The sequence below is a fragment of the Vicugna pacos genome, chromosome 17 (genome assembly GCF_048564905.1).
Source record: "Vicugna pacos chromosome 17, VicPac4, whole genome shotgun sequence".
NCBI lineage: Eukaryota > Metazoa > Chordata > Mammalia > Artiodactyla > Camelidae > Vicugna > Vicugna pacos.
Genome location: NC_133003.1, coordinates 8969713 through 8990006, shown reverse-complemented (window position 1 = coordinate 8990006; position 20294 = coordinate 8969713). Strand labels below are relative to the sequence as shown.

Below are 20294 nucleotides of genomic sequence, written 5' to 3'. Positions count from 1 at the left end.
CCACATGGGGGGTTGTGCGATCTAATTTGATGAAGATGTAAAAGGCTTTGGTTCAATACGTTTCCTTCAGCTGGGGATCTTAGAAAAGAAAGTGGGACATAGCCTGTGGCCTGAGGCACCCTTTCTGAAAATGGAAAATTTGAGTCTCGCTCCAGGATGCGTCAGCCCTGAACACCGCTTTAGACTGTTCACTGCCTCTCCCTGCTCCACCCTTGGAACCGACGTCTATTTCTGGAGTTGAGGTTCCTGTCTAAATCTTGCCTCGTGGCACTGCTCACACCTCGTTGTGCGGCACTGCGGTGAGCTTGGCTGTCTGAGAGCCTCTGGAAATGCACGGTAGGAGACAGATGCTCGGGCAGTTTTAGATGGACCGGCTGTGGCCACGTGGTGTGGAGACCAGACTGGGGTCAGTGAAGTGGGGCTTGCGGGATAACTGTGCGTGGTGGGGACTGAGGTTGGAGGCGTCTTCACTGGGTCCTGGGGGTAGTGCTGGACTCCCCCGGGTGAATGAATGGTCACAGGGTCGGCTCTGAAGAGGACGGTGTCAGTGGGGAGAAAGCTCGGGGGAGCTCACGAGGTGAGTCTAGGGTGTGCTGACTTGGAGATGTTGGAGAGAGTCCGTGGAAACACTCAGCAAGCGGCTGGGGACAGTGAGTCTAAAATTCTAAGATGCTGTTAGCACCGAGGACTCAGATTTGGGGGTCTGCGGCATAGAAGGCCGAGTGCAAAACCGTGACAGTGGAGGCGCTTGCTTGAGGAAATCATGTATGGATGAGAAATGCGCTTAAAAACTTACTTAGCAGCTGGGACAGAGAAGAGGCAGCCACGGCCAGGGAGGTCAGAGGGGAAGCGGGAAAACCCCGGGCAGGGGTCACAAATGGAGCTCTCAGGACAAACTGGGTCCAGTATTCAAATAAAGGGAGGTTTCCCATGAAAACCCTAATATTTAGCCTATCTTAAAAAACTGGAAGGCGGGGCCCCCAGGCCCGTGTCCCCGCGCTGCGCTCTGGGAGAGGCACCCCGCTCGCAGCTACCAAGGACAGCGCCGCCCCGCCGCTCACCCACCACGCAGGCCGGGCCGCTGCGGTAACCGCGTCAGAACGGCTCCAATTTAAAATGTAATCTCTGCTATCACGCGTAGTTACACACATGGCTCTGTAAGACCCAGGGAGATACAGACCAAATTTGATTCTATGTTTCCGGGGCTGTTTGCTCGAACTTAGTCAGCCCTATCTGTCGATGGGACTTGGCTGGCCGCTAGGAATTGGTTGGGTTTACAACCCTGAAAAACGTTACTTTAGGAGCTAAGGAAGTGGAAACTGGGAAGAAAGAAGAGACGTCAAATGAGACAGAGCAGGCCAGGGCGCTGTACTGTGGGCTTCGGGTGACCTGGACTCAGTTCCCGCCAGTTAGAAGCCACCGGAGAATGAGGAAGGAGAGAGTGGCTTGTTCGATAAACCCCTGCTGGGCATCATACACTCTATTACGTGTGTTTGCATGTTCCCCCCCATTAGCACTCACAATACCCCTGGGATAGAAATGCTGTTTTTTTTCCCCCACTTTGTAAAAGAGAAAATAAAATTTCAGAGAGGTTAAGCGCCCTGCCTCATCTTGCATAGCTAATAAGGGCCAGGCTTAGAACTCCAGTTTAATTCCATCGTCCACTGTTCTTGCAATGACTCCAGGCTGCCTTCCTAGCAGTGGATAAAGTGTGTTGAAAAGATGCAATAAGGTGGTGAAATCTGATTAAAAGAGTCACCCTTGATTGCACAGTAGCCACTCCAGATGCCAATCAAAAATTCAAATAAAATGAATCTATGAGAGTCTGTCAAAGTGTAAGAGGGACCGTTTACGAAAAAAGTCTAACCGCACACTGGACACCCAACATACTCAGTGCTGTTGTGTTGAATAAGCTTTACAAATTAATACTGTTTTCTCTCTGGCTTTTCAGAACCTTGGGAAATTTTAAACCTTTGCAAAAAGTTTAAACCTTTGCAAAACATCAATTTACACAAAGCTTATAATATACATAAGAATTACTTAGTACAAATGTGAAGGAGGAAAAGAATTTTTCAAAAAAGCTAGAAGAAATTTAATGATAAAAATAACCCACGTGCTTAAAACGTTTGCTTTCTAAGAAAGGAAAGGGTATATATCATTATTGAATAATTTGGCTCTTACCAGCTGGGCAAAAACTAGAGTCTTGTAGAAATGTATTCCTGTTGAAATGCTCGAACACATTTCTGCATCAGTAACTATTGTAATTCTGAATCTGTTCTATATAATTGAGCTTATTTTCCAATTTTTTAAAGAGATTCAATCATATTTTCAATGAACTTGGCCCATTTATATATATATATATATATATATATTTTTTTTTTTTTCTGGTTTCCAGATTTGAACTTCAGCAAGTCAGCTGGCTTTGCTTTCGATTCCAATAGGTAGAATTTATAAGCTGCTTTCTTTCTGTGCTTTGCATTATAACTCCCCCCGCCCCCATCAGATTCCAGGTTGTCATCCAGTGTAGTCAAAGTGCATGAATTCGGTTATGCAGAACGTGGACTCCTTTAAGGAGAGGAAGGCTGATATGAAGGGGAAACCCGTAGACATGAGGTGTTTCGGGCCTTCCCATGCTGTCCTGGGGTCTGCTTTGGTCAGGAAAGAGCAAAGGTGCTACCGGCAATGTTCGCACGTTGCTAAATGCTGTGGAAATCCTATCTTCACATGCTACCTCCCAAATGAAAATTAGCTGTTCCACAATGCAGTGTGAAAGGTCGTCCTGGACATGACTTTGCAAAGCCTAGGTCAGAGACCTAAAGAATCATTTGTCTTGGCTGAAGCCTTCCGACACAGAAGATGTCACCAACCACTTTCCATGGGTTCAGCCTTTGAGCTAGGTCCTTTGTTTATGTTAATAAAACTAAATTTCTCTATTGAAACAAGGCGAGTCTTTCCATTAGGTGGACAGACTTTTTTTTTCCCCTCTCAGAGCAGATGATTGAGGCCTCAGTAGACATCTAAGAAATTTCTTGAATTCTAAAAAGTGTGTGAGTCAACACATGTGTGTAGCGAGCAAGCCTTTGCTTTGAGGTAGAATTTCCAAATACATAGCTAGTGTACACAGCGTATGTAGATGTTTGGAGATGGTGAATCACAGGAGTGGTAACCATGAGACACGTAGGCATAAAGTCAGAGTGGCATCTGTTTGAAAGTTTCCCCGTACACGTAATGCTCAGTGCTTCACCTGGCTTGAGGGGGACATTGAGCCCAGGGGCTGTTAGCTTCCGAAGGACAGACAGAAACAATAGAGCTCAATCAAGATTTGAATCCAGGCTCCCCGACTCCTAGTCCGGGGGCTCTTTCTATAGGAAAGCCGCCTCACTCAGGAGAAGGAACATTTTTTCCCTCTGTACACCTTTAAGAAGGACAAAATCATCTGCATTAACATTTATGAGAAGTAAAAACTGTGACCAGGGCTGTCACACAGGAGAATGGCTTTGACGCTTTTTCACTGTTCTCTATAGTGACAGTTACAATATTCCAGGTAATATTAGACATCTGTCCTCTTGACCATTTGGGGAATTGTCTTTGAATAGATTTTTGTTTTTTAAAAAAAAACAAAGCTTTGCCAATGAGTTCAAATGCCGGTTGATAGACAAACAAGGCTGCGATGGGCATTTTTTGATATATGTTTGTTCTCTAAGGAAAAATAATGGCTAATCAAAAACATCCTGAACTATGAAAAAATTTTAGGTACATTAGATTCCTTTCCTTTTTTATTCCCCCCCAAAATCATCTATGTTGACACATTCAAAAGGAAGATTTCAATAAGTTGATTATGTGAGGTTCTCAATTGTGGATTTTATGGATTTAAATGTTGAAAGTAAATAAAAAGCCCTGTATATTAGTCATAACCAACGTTAGCCCCTCTCATGAATGACCTGAGGATGCTGTTAGCGAAAGTGCTAAACATCTGGAAGGAAAACTCTGCTCAAGTGTGTTGAGTTACAAGGTCCAAAACAGATATACTCGGCGCATCGTGTTCTAAGAACCAGAAGTGACTCAGATTTAAATGCAACACAGTAGAACCTTCAGCCTTGTCAAGGCGGCTAGACGTGCCCCGGGGCTGAGCACGCGTGCAGAGGGCAGCGTATTCACACTGGAACCTGAAAGGCGTGTTAGTCAGGGGAACAGAAGCAGGTCTGCCGATCATCCGCCAGAACGGAGAGTATCGCATCGGACTGGAGAAACCCAAGGACACCAGAGGAAACAACCTCTCTGACTCACCGTTCCTGCTGTGCCCAACGAAAGGTGGTTCATCTGTTGTGTCAGGGGGCCCATCATGTTTGCCGGCTGCATTGACATCGGGTGGTCCATCGCTGGCGTGATCACAGCACCCTACAAGCACACACAACGCCCATCTGAAAACACATCCCATAACGAAGGAGGCGGAACACACTTTGCTGGGTGTATTTACTTTTTCACACCACATGTGCTTGCTTTTCACTGAATCATACTTGGCTAAACTGAGCCAAGTATGGTTTTTGCATCCATCCATGTCATTTTGTGCTCATCTAAATACGTGCTTACTTTTCACTGAAAAGGCTAAATTGAGCCAAGTATGATTTTTGCATCCATCCGTGTCATTGTGTGCCGTCTAAATACACAGCATCAGTGGCTTCCTTTCCTCTGATGGGATTTATCTGTGACGTGTCGAAATGCCTGTCATTTATAATTCCAGTACTCGGTGCAGAATGTATTGCAAGACATCATCTATATTCCTTCTCATGGTTCTAAATACAAACTTCTCTGACCAAAAAATATAAATACTATGGAAATTCTCTAATTTCTCTTAATACTGGATAAGACTTTGGGTTTATGTCATTTATCCATGATTTATACAGATAATTATCTTGATCACCTCAATACAATCTTCCAGAGAGGTGATGTTGGTCCAAATGGGTTTCTTGACTGAGTATCTTTGAAGGACATATTAAAATCAAATGTAAATATGATAAAACTCAAAGCTACTATTTCCCATATATTTTCCTCCTAATATTTGACCTACTTCCTTTATATCTGTGCTTTTACCACAAGACAGAAGGATACTGAAGTCTGTTAAAAGCTGGTCAAATGCAACACTGCTAAAATTGTTTACAAATGCAAACATATCAAGTGCCTCATCAGGTGATAGGAAAGGTCTACTTCGAGAATATGCTTTCTGATTGACCATAACCATTGGGAATGCAAGAAATAATAGACATCTTCTAAAATGTCTGTCCATATACAAAGTGTCACGTGGTCTGTGAAGCACAGACCGGGCTACCTTCTCTTTCTTTTTCTCTATCCAACTATTCTGCCTTAATCAACTCACTTGGAGAAAGGAATGATCTTTAAAAAAATTTTAAAAAATTGAAAAGTAGGGTTGGATGGAATCTGTGACATTACATAATTCCAGCCCTTTATTTGGAAGATGCTAGTAAAGTCAGAAGCGCCTTCTATAACAGCTCATTAAAATATATCCTGTGGTAGAAAAATGATTTCGACTCTGAATGCTATTTTTTTCCGTAAACATTATTTTTCTCACTCGGGGACTGTTTTTTTTTTCCATATCAGTAAACATTTTGAAGAAATAAAAATAGGACAGAGTCATATAGATGGCCACGTCTCAGCACCTAAACTAATTACCCGCAAGCAGATGTGTCCTCAAATGCCTTTGCTCAGGGAAGTCAGCTCCTGGTGGTTTTATGCAAATGCCCCTGTCACTCAGCCTTCCTTGTGGGATGAAGGGCAGACAGAAACCTAGCCAGGTATTTGTAAATGCTGAGTCTACGAAGCCAGCTTTGTTCTCAAAGACATTTGGACTTTGGAGCTAGTGCCCATCAGAACACATACACGTTACTTTAGAATCTGTAGTTTGCACATGCACAGAGTTGGGTGTTTGCATTGTTTGAATTCCACGACGCTTCCATAAATTGTTATTCAGTAGCTTGCTTCTTGCATGAGAGACACGATAAAATAATACTTAATTATAATTCGGAGACAGTTTTTCCTGCCACTGCCTGCATTTAACAAAAGCATCTTTATTTTTTCCTTAAAAAAAACCAAACCAAAAACTTCACTAGCCTTTATTTCAGATACTAGTTGTACCAAACTAGCAGCAAGCACGTGCTATCTACTTAAATCGCTATAGAATAAGCTCAGTTGAGACACAGATCCTGAAGCTTTTTGTTTTTCCAATCAAAAAGTGGCACTTTGACAACATTCTAATCCCTTGCAGGTGCAAGACTTCAGTCCTCATCCTGAACTTGAGACTTAAGGCTGTTTTCTTAGACTAGTTGCCCCGGGCGGTCCTGCCATACAGCTCACCTGTCGCAACCCCGGACACCGCACAATGCTAATCAGCCTGCTCTAGTCACACTGTTCATCATGAATCAGAGATAGAGACCAAATTGCGGTTGGAGAGGATATTTCCTTGGTTGTTGTTGTTGTTTTGCAGGTGGGGAGGTAATTAGATTTGTATTTATTTCTAGGGTGGAAGTCCTGAGGCTTGAACCCAGGACCTCGTGCGTGCTAGGCACACACTCCACCACCGAGCCACACATGCCCTCCTCTCCAAGGAGACTTTCTTACCAACGCCCTAGGGGTGCTCTCACTCCCCGGTGGTGCGAGACATAGACTGAAGTCTGGGGGATACTGTAAGCACGTGACAGGTGACTCAGAATCCACGCGTGATGAGCGTAGGAGGATTGAATGCCTGTATTTGGCGTTAATTTCGGAAGGACCCCCTGGTCCTTTAGAGAATCCTTCCACGGAAGCTATCGTGGGGCTCATCGGATGACAGATGCCACAGCACAGTGTGGCTTCTGTGTATAAACCAGAAACCTGACGGTCAGAGGGAAGAGTGGGGAGGGAGGGGTCACGATTTGGAGTTGTAAACGGCAGCACGAGGCACGGAGCGGACGACAACGGAAGGGAGCCGTTCCTTTCCTAACCAGGCCGGTTATCGGCAAGCAAGATCCACAACAAAATGAGGATTGTTGGCGGAGGACATGTAAGGACATGCATTCTTGTCCATGTTTAGTAAAAATGTTCCAGAAACGGAGGACTCCCACGACTTTTGAACATCATACATTTCTTAACAGTCTCAAGGGATGGGCGACACTGACCATCATCAGCACACTGGCAACGGGAGACAGAAACCCCTCGGAGAAACACATTGTCCTGATGGTACCGTTGCCAGGCCAACAACAGAGTTTGAAGTACTGGCTGTCTACAGTAAAGACCGCCGTTTGTTCATCAAAGATTACAGTCTCTCAAAGATTACAGAGTCTCTCTTGTATCGTGTAAGGTACGAAAAAGGAAGGGAAGAGAAGAAAGAAGAGAGAACCAAAAAAAAAAAAAAAGGGAAAGAAAACCCGGTGGCTGTTAAGGCAGCACCAGTAGTGCCCTCAGCCATCATCTTGCCTCATTAAATACACCGTCAGGCCCGTTCCCCTCCCGTGCATTTAAGCCATAGACCGGGGACTGTTTTGTGACAGATGTGGCCAGCACATTAAGGATAATTGCACTGACTTGAAATGTATAGAAATGCTGTCTGAAGAAGTTCGCTTGGCAAATGGCAAAGCCAGAGGAAACAGATTTTTCATTTTAGCATCTCCGGATGTCTGGGTTTGCTCAATGTTTAAGCTGCAAAGGAAAATACTGTAACAAGCTGTAATTCCCCTGAAAAGCACAATGCCCAAACAGCTGATGGAAATGTCTGGTCTGTTTTCGCCATGGCCTCTGCAAAACAAAGCTGTCCACGCTCAGGGGAGACAGCGGGTGGAGCTGCTTTTGCCCCAATTTGGAAATAAACAATTTCACCAGTAATTGGGACCAAGTTTCCAAAGATCATGGAGATGGAGTCAGCATATCCAACCTAAGGCCAATATTTGAAAAATCTTGACGTCTAGGAGACTTCATCAGTATTTTAACTTTCCAACTGAAATCCAGGATCATTGGCAAACTGGGGGAGCAGGTGTGGGCTCTGGCCCATCCAGAGCGCAGCTGGCTGAACATCAGTATTAATCCCAGGACGTGGGCTACGGTGAGAACCACCTGTATGAACATCCCTGTGATTGTCAATATTCTAGGCCGGTACCGCTCCAAGTATGATTGAGAATTAGAACCTCTGGGCTGCGGGCATGGGGATCTGTGGTTTCTAACAAGCTCTCCAAATGGTTCTGCTGCAACCCCGAAGTTTGAGAAGTGTGCTCTGTGTACTGACTGCTGTTGTGCAAGCCAGCGTCACAAACCCTTGGTTTTATTTATACGGTTTCTTGATGGTTTGTTTTGAACCAGTCTTTGATAGGGCAGAAGCTTTTGTATAATAATCACATTCCATCTTGTTTCAAAACACATAGAGGTCAAGGCTGCAGTTTTGATAAGCTGAAATGAGGTGATTCTCGGAATAATTCAGGCCTCTGCCTGCTGACCTGACGTGTTTCTTTTTCATCAATCTTTCTTGTGTTGTAGCGCACTTAAGAATCCTTGCTGCTTGGAATCTGAGGAAAATTTGAATTTGAAGTCATAGAAATGTCAAAGTAAAACGTTAAAAAAAAATTGGATAATACAAGTGAAAAAAAAAAGAAACAAAACATCACCCTCTTTCTCCCTCTTGTTGTATCCAACTTTTTTTAAGGGGGGTAATTGAATATTAATTTTTTTAATGGAGGCACTGGGGATTGAACCCAGGACCTGGTGCACGCTAAGCACGTGCTCGAAGCTCCTCCCTCTTGTATCTAGATGCCTCAGGTAAAAATGTCCGCAGCCCACATTGTACTCCCTTCCCACAGTGACTTACGCAAAACCATAGGACTTGGTAGTAACCATTCAACACGATTTTAAGAAAATGTGGTTTAAGGTCATTTGTCGTCTCGCTCATCTGTGTTTTTTCTGCCTCTGTTTTTCGTATTGCTAGTTGAGTTTGAGGGCAGCACCAGACTATTTCGTGCACTCATGAAGTGCAGAGAATGATACGTGCTTACAAGTAAACTGGCTCGTGTAAAGGGGTTTCCAGTAGCAGCGATGATCTCATCCTATGAATGGCAGGAAGGTATTTCACTTCACTTGGGAACCAGCTATCCAAGCGCAGAGCCGTGCCGTGTTAGTGTCCGACATTCCATGTGGTAAATCCAGAGATGTTGCATCTTTTTTCATTTCTTGATGTTTCGTTTTGTTTTCTTTGGTTTGCAAGGGGTGCTTGGTGAGATTTAAGACGGGCTGCCGTGGGGAGAGGGAAAAAGGATGCGGACAGAGTCCCCCATCCTCGGAAACACTCGTTAGTCCTCAAATACCTTGATGAATTTCCAACCTGGAGAGGGCGGTCTGTCTTCAAAACTATGTAATACATGTTTGAAACCCAGAGAGCTGAGTCAAAGCTGGTAGTTGTGGCTTCCACCCTGGAAGTATTTTGGAATGACCTCTGACCACTGCTGGGGGTTGGGAGAACGCTGAGGACTCCACGTTAGCTCCTACCCATCCTTTCCTTCACTGTTCTCTGCTTGCTTCTTTGACTATACCTTCCGAGAGGGCCAGGGTGATCTTGACACGCTTTTTGTAACCCCTCCAATTAGGAATTACACGCAGCAGATAACTCAAAACGGTGTTTGTGAATTCCTTGTCTATATCCGTGCAGCTAATTGTTCAGTAAAATTAAAAACGGCTAACATCCCCCAACACTTAGCAACGGTTCGCACCAAGGGGCGATTCTGCAGTGTCTGGAAGGGACACTCGGCAGAGCCCGGACACACTTGCAGTTGTTGAACTGGGGAAGGGATGCCCCGACACCTAGTGTCACTGATGTTGCTGGACATCCTGCAGCACACAGGACAGCTCCCTGCGAGGGCTTATCCGGCCCCAAAAGCATGAGTGCTGGGGCTCAGAATTCCTGGGCTATACAAATGCATATTCCTCAGTTCCATTTACACAGAATGAGAAAGGTTTCAAATTGCAGTGATTAGAGAACAGAACAAAGCACCCATCCACTCTGCTCCCTTCAGCTGACGGCAGCCCTGAGCTCATACGCTGAGATTACATTTATGAGATAAAGCAGTTTCTTAAAGACCTGACGTCTAAATCGATTGCCCCCATCCTGTAATTGGAGTAATGAAAGGAAGCAAGACCATTATGTGACTTTATATTATGTGACTTTATATTGCTTATCTGATTATTTTTGGATTCAACTCGTATTTCTGTTTATTTTCAAAATACAGCTAATGAGGGCTCGGCTTCTCTTCCTGATGTTTAGACAAATTCGATTCAGTTGATATATTTGGATGACTACTCAGAGGGGTGCAGCTGTGGGTTGAAGGCTCGGTATTTAGAAGAAGGGCATTTTCTATTGTGATGTGGTTCATTTAGAAGACTTGTGTACATAGGCTACTTAATGAGAGAATATTTATTAGCTGTAGAAATAGAGGGGCGTGTTTCTCACACTCGTATAAACATCTTAAATTTCATGTTGCTGTTTAGTTCAGTTGCCATTCATTGGCAGTGTCTTTAAAAAAAAATATGTGATGTGAAAAGGCACTAACGCCAAATTCATTTTAACCATGGAGTTTCCTGAAAAGAATCCTAATTATATACCATTGCCTATTCACCTGTGAATAATGATTTCAATTATTGGTTAAGTACCTATTTATACAATAGTGTCATTTTGAATGAGAACTTAAAGTCAGTATGTCACACTGAAGTATTTCTTCCCAAAACGGGTACATAGATAATAATATTCTCAACAGTGCTTTACTGACTCCCTTAGAGCTCCGTGCTTACAACGAAGGAATTTGTTTAGCGGTGACTTTGCATATTTTTTAACAAGCTTCTTCAGAATTCGAATAGAGCAAAACGGCTTTTCGATATGTCACATCCTGGAGGGAGCGTTGATGGTTTGAAGCCTCGGGGACCCAGTGGTCCAGGGGTTTTGTTGACTGGCCGGCAGCAGAACAATTAGTTCTTTTGTTGTTAAACTCATACACTTGGTGCAAACTGTAAGAGGAATTTATTAGGCATATTTTTTCCCTTGCATAGAGAATCATGGTGGCTGAGCCAGTGGAAATGTGAAGTGTGCAGAGAAGGGTCCTCAGAGAGTTGCAGAACGGCTTTTAGCAACAGAGGGTGACTGTGTGTGCATAAGCCTCGCATCCCAGCCAGGTAACCGAGGTGCGGCTCTCAGCTGGGGGGTCTGCCACCCACAGAGCTGTGTGCGGTCACACCCCGCGTGGAGGGGGGGCGGCCGATGGGACGGCATCGCGTTGTGCAGGGAGGCTCGTGGTGCCGCCCAAGCCCCTTGTCCACATCCTGCAGGGCTCCTGTAGGAGACGGCTTCCTCACGCAGGTGGACTGCACAGCCCCACCATGAGTTTAAAGAGATGTGAGAAATGAGTGAATGAATAAAAAATACTAAAGACCATTAAGCCATGGTACTTACCAAATGAATGGGTTAATCACATTATAGTTCACCATCTTCCCTACTTTTATTTTTCCTGTTAATTTTTGCATTTTATTTAATTTTTTGAATGGAGGGACTGGGGACTGAACCCAGGACCTTGTGCATGCTAGGCATGTGCTCTACCACTGAGCCATAACCGCCCCACCTTTCCTACTTTTTAGGAACCAAGAAAACCCCTGGTATCTACTCATCAAATACCATAGATAACAGAAGGCTCCATCAGACACATGCAGACAGCTCCTACCCATTTCCCTGCCTTAACAAACCTCCAACATGCACATATCACTTTAAGGATGAGCAGAGCCAAGTTCCTTTCATTTTTGTTCCCAGAGGGGAGATAAAGGAACCTGTGTTAAACTCTCTTCTCTACCCAAGTACAGCTTCGATTGCTTTTTTACAGTGGAGTTAGCATCTTGAAAAATATGATCGTGGAAGTGTCACATGTTTAGGACGCTGGCACTGGTACACCCGTGGCTGCCGTCAGGGAAGGTGCTGGAGGCTTGTTAGGGTGGGTAGGATGGTTCAATGGTCAGATCAAAAGAGCTTCCATTCCTGCTTGGCCTGTCTACCCATTGCCACGTGATCGCTCCAAAAGAAGGCTCCTGTGGGGCCACCTTCCACCCTGGGATACATGCTCCATCGACAGCCCATGCCTTCCAATTTACCCTCCTGGTCCAGTCCCCCAAGACGGTCCAGAGGTAGCCTCTGCTTCACCACACCGACCTACTCATCCTTCTCTGACCCGTCTTGCCCTCTCATCCTTGGTGTCTTTGCCCACTGTGCTGGGCATCACCCGGCTTTGCACGTACGCCCTAAGATTCCTACCAGATGCTCCATTCTAGGGAACACGTCCTGTGTCTGACCCAGGCTGTTGGTCATTCGCTCCTCTCTTGCCTCTTAACTCGTAGCACACACCCGATCACAGTTATACTTTAATCTCCCCTGGACTCTAAGTTCACTGTGCCACTCGTGATACTTTGTTGTCTAAAGCTTTCCCAGCCTAGCACAGTGTCTGTCATGAAACGGGTCATCATGGCGCTGAACCGCGTGAGTGAAGGGTACTTGCTCCTCGGCCAGGGCTCCCATGACTTAAAAGAGACGCAAAACATAGCAGCAGCCCCGTGTTCACACCGGACAAGAGGGTCCCACCGAAATAAGGAAAACGTTCTCTTGAGGTGACAACAGGATGGTCTTAAAAAATCCATTCATTCACTCGCTCTGCCTTCCTTGAAAAGGGCCCGTGTCTGACCACGGCCAGCTGGACACTGTCTATGTCATTTACCGTGAGAATTCCCGGGCTTCTGATGCTAAGAGCCGCTCGCTGCCCAAGGAGCTCTAGGGTTGGAGTCCTCTGCCTGATTTCCATTTTATAGAAGAATTTCAGGTACCCGATCAGATGCAGCAAAATTTCCTTTATATATCATGGCCACGCGTATGGTGTAAGCTTTTTTTTTTTTTTTAAATTAGGGCTTTCCCATGCCACAAACTGTTTTAGTGGCCATATATCTGCCTAAGATTGTTGTCAAACCTGGCCACGTGGTAAGAAAAGAAACGCTTTATTCACTTGCATAGCAGTCACTTTGTATACCTCCAAGGAGATTGTCACCGTACAGAAGGTTTAAAATGCACATCAGAAGCACTGTTCCAGGCCAGACTTCTTCCAAACGAGTGAGGCAAACAGGATTCCCCGGGGATGTCTGAATATGCAGGGGCCGTATCTTTTGTCTGGTAAAATGCTTGTCTCGCCTTCGCCTAGCACTCAGGGCTGTGAGCTGACAGAGCAGCCCCCAAGCCCTGCCACAAATCCCTTTTTAAAGTCTTGTAGGATCCTATTGGTGAAGGGGCCTGGCAGTCACGTCTTAAACCGCAGGGATGGTCAGAAAGAAACGCTGCCCGTTCTCTTGCTTATGACCGTTGTTTATCGCACAAATTGCCTAAACACGTCACAGGGCACCTTGATGCTGGCTCCAACGAGGAAAGCTCCTATTCCTTGACCTGCAGTTTGTTACAAAAGGTGCTTTACTGTGGGGTCCCCCAGAGGACGTTTCTGGATGTTTGCTCCTTGAAGACATTTTTAGAAGTTTGCCTGGTTAAAGTCGGCAACTCAACTAGACCTAAGGTGCAGGTGTGAAGTCATGAACGTGTTGAGAAACGAATTCAGTCCCTTTGCAGTAGACTTCCTCTTAGCACCGTGGTCACTAGCACGTCTCAGCCTCAGGAGACACCCCAGTGATGAAATGTTTTGTAACCTAATGCTCATAGAAAATACGTTGTTGTGAGGTGGCCGTATCCTAAGGTGGAAAGTTACATGGTAGCATGCAACCAAGATATATTCTGAGGCCTGCAAGATGTCAATGAACGTGCACAGAGTTGTCCAGGAGATGAGATGAAAGTCAGCTTTATGTTTCTAATCATCAGTGTTCTATTTTTTTTAATAGAATCTGTGCACTCAGATTTTATTGCCATTTCTCCCTGTCAGGAAGTGTGACTTCTTCTCAGTTCACTAGAATGATGTAAAGCTTTCCAGTGCCTTGCTCCCCACAGTGGGAGGACCAGACAGTGTCATCTGGGAGCCCCTTAGAGAATCTCCGGCCCAGCCCTGCTGAGTCAGAACCCGCGGTCCCGTAACACGAGGCGAGCCCCATTCCCGGCCAGGCCCCAGAAGCTTGCTCTCTGGTTTTATGTCTGCTGTGGCTCTTTAGTAAATTTCCTATTGCATCGCTTCTCAAGAGATTCTTGGTGTGTTTCTTATTTTCTTTTTCTTTTTGTTATTCTGTTTTTTTTTAATGATTTTATTTTAGGGGGAGATAATTAGGTTTATTTATTTTAATGGAGGCACCGGGGATGGAACCCAGGACCTCGTGCATGCTGAGCTCGCGCTCTACCTCTGAGCTCTCCCCCTCCCCTCCTGCATGTGTTTCTGAATCATTCTGTTGATTCCCTTTTCTGTTCCTGTTTGAGGACCAAGCAGCTTCAAATAGTCTTTATAACATTAACATGCCTCCCACAAGGATGTTATAAGCACCAACAGCCAGTAATATGCAGTTCAGTTCCTCAGCAGTCTCCATAGGGTTTCTGCCTTTATCCATAAAATCTCATTTACGAAAAAAATACCCTTTTATTTCCTATGACACATTTTCATGGCAACCCTCAAACTGAAACCTCCGTTCTTTCCAAATAATATCTTGTTCACTGACGAGTTTGAAATGGCTATTACGGTGTTAGGGAGGTGTTAGAAGTAAAATTCCAAACTATTAGGGACGTTAGGCTCTTAGGAAATTAGTCAGAAGTGCGAAAGTTAGTTTCAAAATGAAAGTTCTTAAAAGTTCTTTGTTGTCTTGGTCTTTTTTTTTCCTGAAGTCCTAACCAAAATTTCCAACTGTTCACTGAACCTAGAATCTCAAGTACTTGAAAACCACCATGACCCATTTGACCTTTTTCTTTCTCTCTCTGTCCTCGGAGTATATGCTTTCTGCTGAGTCTGGGAATAATATGTAAAATCCGAGGCCAACCTTGCTGCCTTCTCCTTCATCCTACATCACGGTGCCATCGCCAGGTCTGACTGGTGTCCCATCATGAATGTCTCCAGATCCTCTCTCGCCCTCCCGGGGCCAGCAGCTCAGTGACCCCTCATTAAGATGAATCCAGGTCTTCCTCCATCAGCCATGGCTGGAGATGTTGATTTGTTTGTTTTGGTTTTTTCATTTCCTCTGTTTATTTTTATTTTTAATATTCTCTCTGCATCTTATTAGTTCCCCCACCAAGTGAAGCCTGCCTTTTTATCAAAAAATTGAAAGAAAAAAAAAAAAGACCCTCCATTTCCTAGACTGTAATATATATATACATACATGACTTGTGTTAACCAGAAGCACCTTCAAAAGACTTGGCCTTAGATTCTGCAGGCACCTCGGAATGGGAAGTCAGCAGGGCATGAGGCATCTCTTTTGCTGGCCAGGCGGGGGCCGATATAGCCTGATTTCATGCTTTGTAGCAATGTGATTTTGGGGGTTAGAAGCAAGTAGCACCCCTTTTTGGTCATGTAACAAAAGATCTAGACCTTTATTATCTGCTAATAGCATTTATTTGTTATCAGATTAATCTGTTGTCAAGATTTTTCTTTCTGTAGCAACTTTATTTATGAAACAAAAATAGATGCTAATTTCATTGTTTCTAATATATTCTAGAAAGGAGACGGGGTGAGAAGTTAAACTAGTATCAGTCTTTTAAAAAATAGTTTGCTAAGATTAGAAAACAATTTCCTACTTCCTGAAGAAAAACAAATATGACTTTATATCTGCTAACTTGTACTCAAATTTTCAAGCGTTTATCATCACATGGCCTTGATGATACACCGTTTTTATATTACTTTTGGAAACTTCTGTTAAAAAATACCATGGGGCTGCAAAGACGTGAAAATGAACTCATTGCAAAAATGCTCGTTCGGACTTCTTGACCACCAGCTAAAAAGTATACTATTGCATTCAAGCTATTCAAGAGAGAATCTTCAGAAGCAGTTTTTCCTTCTGGACTTTCTCCCACCTTTTTAAATCTTTGTTTTGTTTTTAGCACGCCTTCCTTTCTCGTAGATTCTATGTACGACAGGCCGGGAAATGAAGGTTCAGCAAAACCAGGCAATTTGACTACTCAGGGATTTTCAACCTACACTTGTCCTTTATTTCACGCAAGAGCAGGCCGGAAGCCATCTGCCTGCCGAAAGCCCCGCCCGTGAGTCCCCCTGGGGAGGCTGGACCCCCGCCTCATCGTTAAAAGGCAATCTTCAAAGGGACGTTGTTTTTGCTGCTTCCCGCTGTGACAGATGTTTCATATCATCTATCTCCACATGCTAGCCCATCCGTAAGGGTCTGCCCGCCGCCTCCCTGCAGCCAGCTGTGGAAATAACTCCAGTGTCATCTGCGGGGAGCACGCATTCCATCCTGGTGACCTCACCAAAGACCACATCCAAGAGCAGGAAAAACAAACAGCCCTAGTAACTTCCTTCAGAACATGTCCAGGACAGGAGATAGGCCAGCCCTACCACACAAGGGCCCTTTACAAAGGACGCAGCCAAAGAGAGGCAGGCTTATGGGAAACACTCAGATGTCACCAGGCTAGCCAGTTGGGAATCCCTAGATTAAGGAATAGTGAAGCGAGAGCATCTGTGGGCATGCTTCAGCTGAGGACATCTGGTTGACTCAGAACCACTGCAGTCAGCTGGGGGACATATCAGTCCATCGTTTCTTCTCTTTGATTGTATCAAGTTCCCACGAGGAAATGTTTATACCGCCAGCTCATCCAGCTCTTTGAAATACTGTGAAAAGACTTCCGCATATTTCTCAAATGGATAGACAGTTCACTTCAGTTGCTCTGTGGTAGAATTATACCCTGATACTAGAATATATTTGAGGAACAAACAATTAATACGCTTTTTAAGTACTCTGTCTTGGACTTGCTTGAAATTGACAGAGGACAGCTTTTAGTAGCAAGAATCACATTACACCCCAATATTTAGGGACCTGCTTAATTTATAGTTTATATACCCAAATGTCTGCAGTGTTAGAGCCTGAGTAACTTTTTCAGAAAATGCTATTTTATTTTATTTAACACCTTTATTGTGGTTTGATTCCTGTACAATAAACTACACATATTTCAGGTGTACACTGTGATGACTTTTGATTCATGTCTACACCCATGAAACCACCACCACAATCAAGATGTACCTAACATTTCCATCACTCCCCAAGAGGTGGTTTTCAAATTCCCAGTTTATCCCTTCCTACTCCCTTCCCTCCTTGGTAACCATAAGTTCATTCTCTGTTTCTGTGAGTCTGTTCCTGTTTTGTAGATAATTTCACTTGTGTCCCTTTTTTAGATTCCACATATAAGTGATATCATATAGTATCTTTCTTTCTCTTTCTAGCTTACTTCACTTAGAATGATGATCTCCAGGACTGTCCACGGGGCTCAAATGGCATTATTTTATTCTGTTTTAGGGCTGAGTAGTATTCCATTGTATAAAACATACCACAGCTTCTTTGTCCAGTCATCTGTCAATGGACATTTGGGCTGCTTCCATGTCTTGGCTATTGTCAATAGTGCTGCTATGAACATCAGGGTGCAGGTATCTTTTTGAATTATATTTTTCTCTAGATATATGCTTGATCATATGACAAGTCTATTTTTAGTTTTTAAGGAATCCTCCATAGTGACTGCACCAATTTATATTCCCCTCAACAATGTAGGAAGGTTCCCTTTTCTCCACACCCTCTCCAGCAGTTATCATTTGTGGACTTTTTAATGATGGCCATGCTGACTTGTATGAGGTGATATCTCACTGTGGTTTTGATCTGCATTTCTCTGATAATTAGTGATGTTGAGCATCTTTTCATGTGCTTGTTGGCCATTCGTTTGTCTTCTTTGGAGAGACGTCGTTTTAGGTCTTTTGCCCACTTTTTGATTGGGGTGCTTGTCTTTTTGATATTAAGATGTATAAGCTGTTTTATATTTTGGAACTTAGTCCCTCATTGATCACATCATTTGCAAATATTTTCTCCTATCTGGTAGGTTGTCTTTTCATTTTGTTGATGGTATCCTTAGCTGTGCAAAAGCTTTTAAGTTTAATCAGATCCCGTTTGTTTATTTTTGCTTTTATTTCCATTACTCCAGGAGCTGGTTCAAAAAACGTACTGCTGTGATTTATGTCCAAGAGTGTTCTGCCTATGTTTTGCTCTAGAAGTTTTATAGTATCCAGTCTTACATTTAAGTCTTTAATCCATTTTGAGTTTATTTTTGTATATGGTGTTAGAGAATGTTCTAATTTCAGTCTTTTACAGATAGCTGTCCAGTTTTCCCAGCTCCACTTATTGAAGAGACTGTCTTCTCTCTATTGTATATTCTTGCCTCCTTTGTTGTAGATTAATTGACCATAAGTGCGTGGGTTTATTTCTGGACTTTCTACCCTGTTCCATTGAGCTATGTGTCTGTTTTTGTGCCAGTACCATACTGTTTTGATTACTGTAGCTTTGTGTCTGAAGACAGGAAGCATGATCCTCCCAGCTCCATTCTTCTTTTTCAGGATTGTCTTGGCTATTCAGGGTCTTTTATGTTTCCATACAAATGTGAACATTTTTTGTTCTAGCTCTGTGAAAAATGTCATTGGTAATTTGATAGGAGTTGCACTGAATCTGTACATTGCCTTGGGTAGTATGGCCATTTTAAGAGTATCGACTCTTCCAATCCAAGAACATGGTGTATCTTTCCATTTGTTTATGTCATCTTCAATTTCTTCTTTTTTTAAATTGAAATATAGTCAGTTACACAATGCAGAGTACTGACCACTATACGATCACGGCCAAGTATAGTCAGTTATAATCTGTCCATTTCTCATGCACAACACAATGTCCCAGTCATGCATATACATATATGTACTTATTTCATATTCTTTTTCATTAAAGGTTACTATAAGATGTTGAATATAGTTCCCTGAGCTATACAGAAGAAATTTGTTTTTTAATCTATTTTTGTATATAGTGGTTAACATTTGCAACTCTCAAACTCCCAAATTAATCCTTTCACACCCCTTTTCCCCTGATAATCATACAATTGTTTACTGTGTCTGAAAGTCTGTTTGTTTTGTAGATTATTTCATTAATGTCCTCTTTTTCCTTTCTTTTTTTTTTAATATTCCACATATGAGTGATATCATGTGTTATTTTTCTTTCTCTTTCTGACTGAGTTCACTTAGAATGATGATCTCCAGATCCGTCCATGTTGCTGCAAATGGCATTATTTTATTGTTTTTTTTAAATCACTGAGTAGTATTCCATTGTATAAATATATCACAACTTCTTTATCCAGTCATCTGTCGATGGACATTTAGGATGTTTCCATGTCTTGGCTACTGTATATAGTGCTGCTATGAACATTGGGGTATATGTATCTTTTTGAATTAGAGTTCCTTCTGAATATATGCCTAGGAGTGGAATTATTGGATCATATTGTTAAGACTATTTTTAGTTTTTTGAGGAATCTCCATACTATTTTCCATAGTGGCTGCACCAAATTACATTCCCACCAGCAGTGTAGGAAGGATCCCTTTTCTTCACACCCTCTCCAGCATTTATTGTTTGTGGACTTTTGAATCATGGCCATTCTGATTGGTGAGAGGTGATACCTCATTGAAGTTTTGATTTTCATTTCTCTGATAATTAGCGATCCTGAGCATTTTTTCACGTGCCTATTGGCCATTTGTATGTCTTCACTGGAGAATTGCTTACTTAGGTCTTCTGCCCATTTTTGGATTGGGTTTTTATTTTTTTTTTTATTGTGTGAGCTGTTATATATTCTGGAAATTAAACTTTTGTCAGTTGCACCATTTGCAAATATTTTCTCCTGCTTTGTAGGTTGTTCTTTTGTTTTCCTTATGGTTTCCTTTGCTGTGCAAAAGCTTGTAAGTTTAATCAGGTCCCATTTGTTAATTTTTGCTTTTATTTCTATTGCCTGGATAGACTGCCCGAGGAGAACATAGCTAAGATTTATGTCAGAGAATGTTTTGCCTATGTTTTCTTTGAGGAAGTTTATAGTGTCTTGTCTTATATTTTAGTCTTTAGGCCATTTTGAGTTTATTTCTGTGTATGGAGTGAGGGAGTGTTCTAACTAAATTGATTTACATGCTTCTGTCCAGTTTTTCCAACACCTCTTGCTGAAGAGACTGTCTTTTCCCCATTGTACATTCTTGCCACCTTTATCGAAGATTAGTTGACCTGACAGTAGGTCTGCGGATTTATTTCTGCGTTCTCTCTTCTGT

At 43.1% G+C, this 20294-nt stretch overlaps 1 protein-coding gene across 16 annotated transcripts in view; it reads right to left on the bottom strand.

Annotated features, from left to right (window-relative positions):
- RBMS3 (RNA binding motif single stranded interacting protein 3) overlaps window positions 1–20294 on the bottom strand; it is a 921458-nt gene that overhangs the window by 56259 nt on the left and 844905 nt on the right. For all 16 annotated transcript variants that reach the window (XM_031686913.2, XM_072940905.1, XM_072940906.1 and 13 more), the window contains one exon: window positions 4288–4398. In XM_031686913.2, the coding sequence (XP_031542773.2) occupies window positions 4288–4398 (111 nt within the window). The remainder of the gene's footprint in view (window positions 1–4287; window positions 4399–20294) is intronic.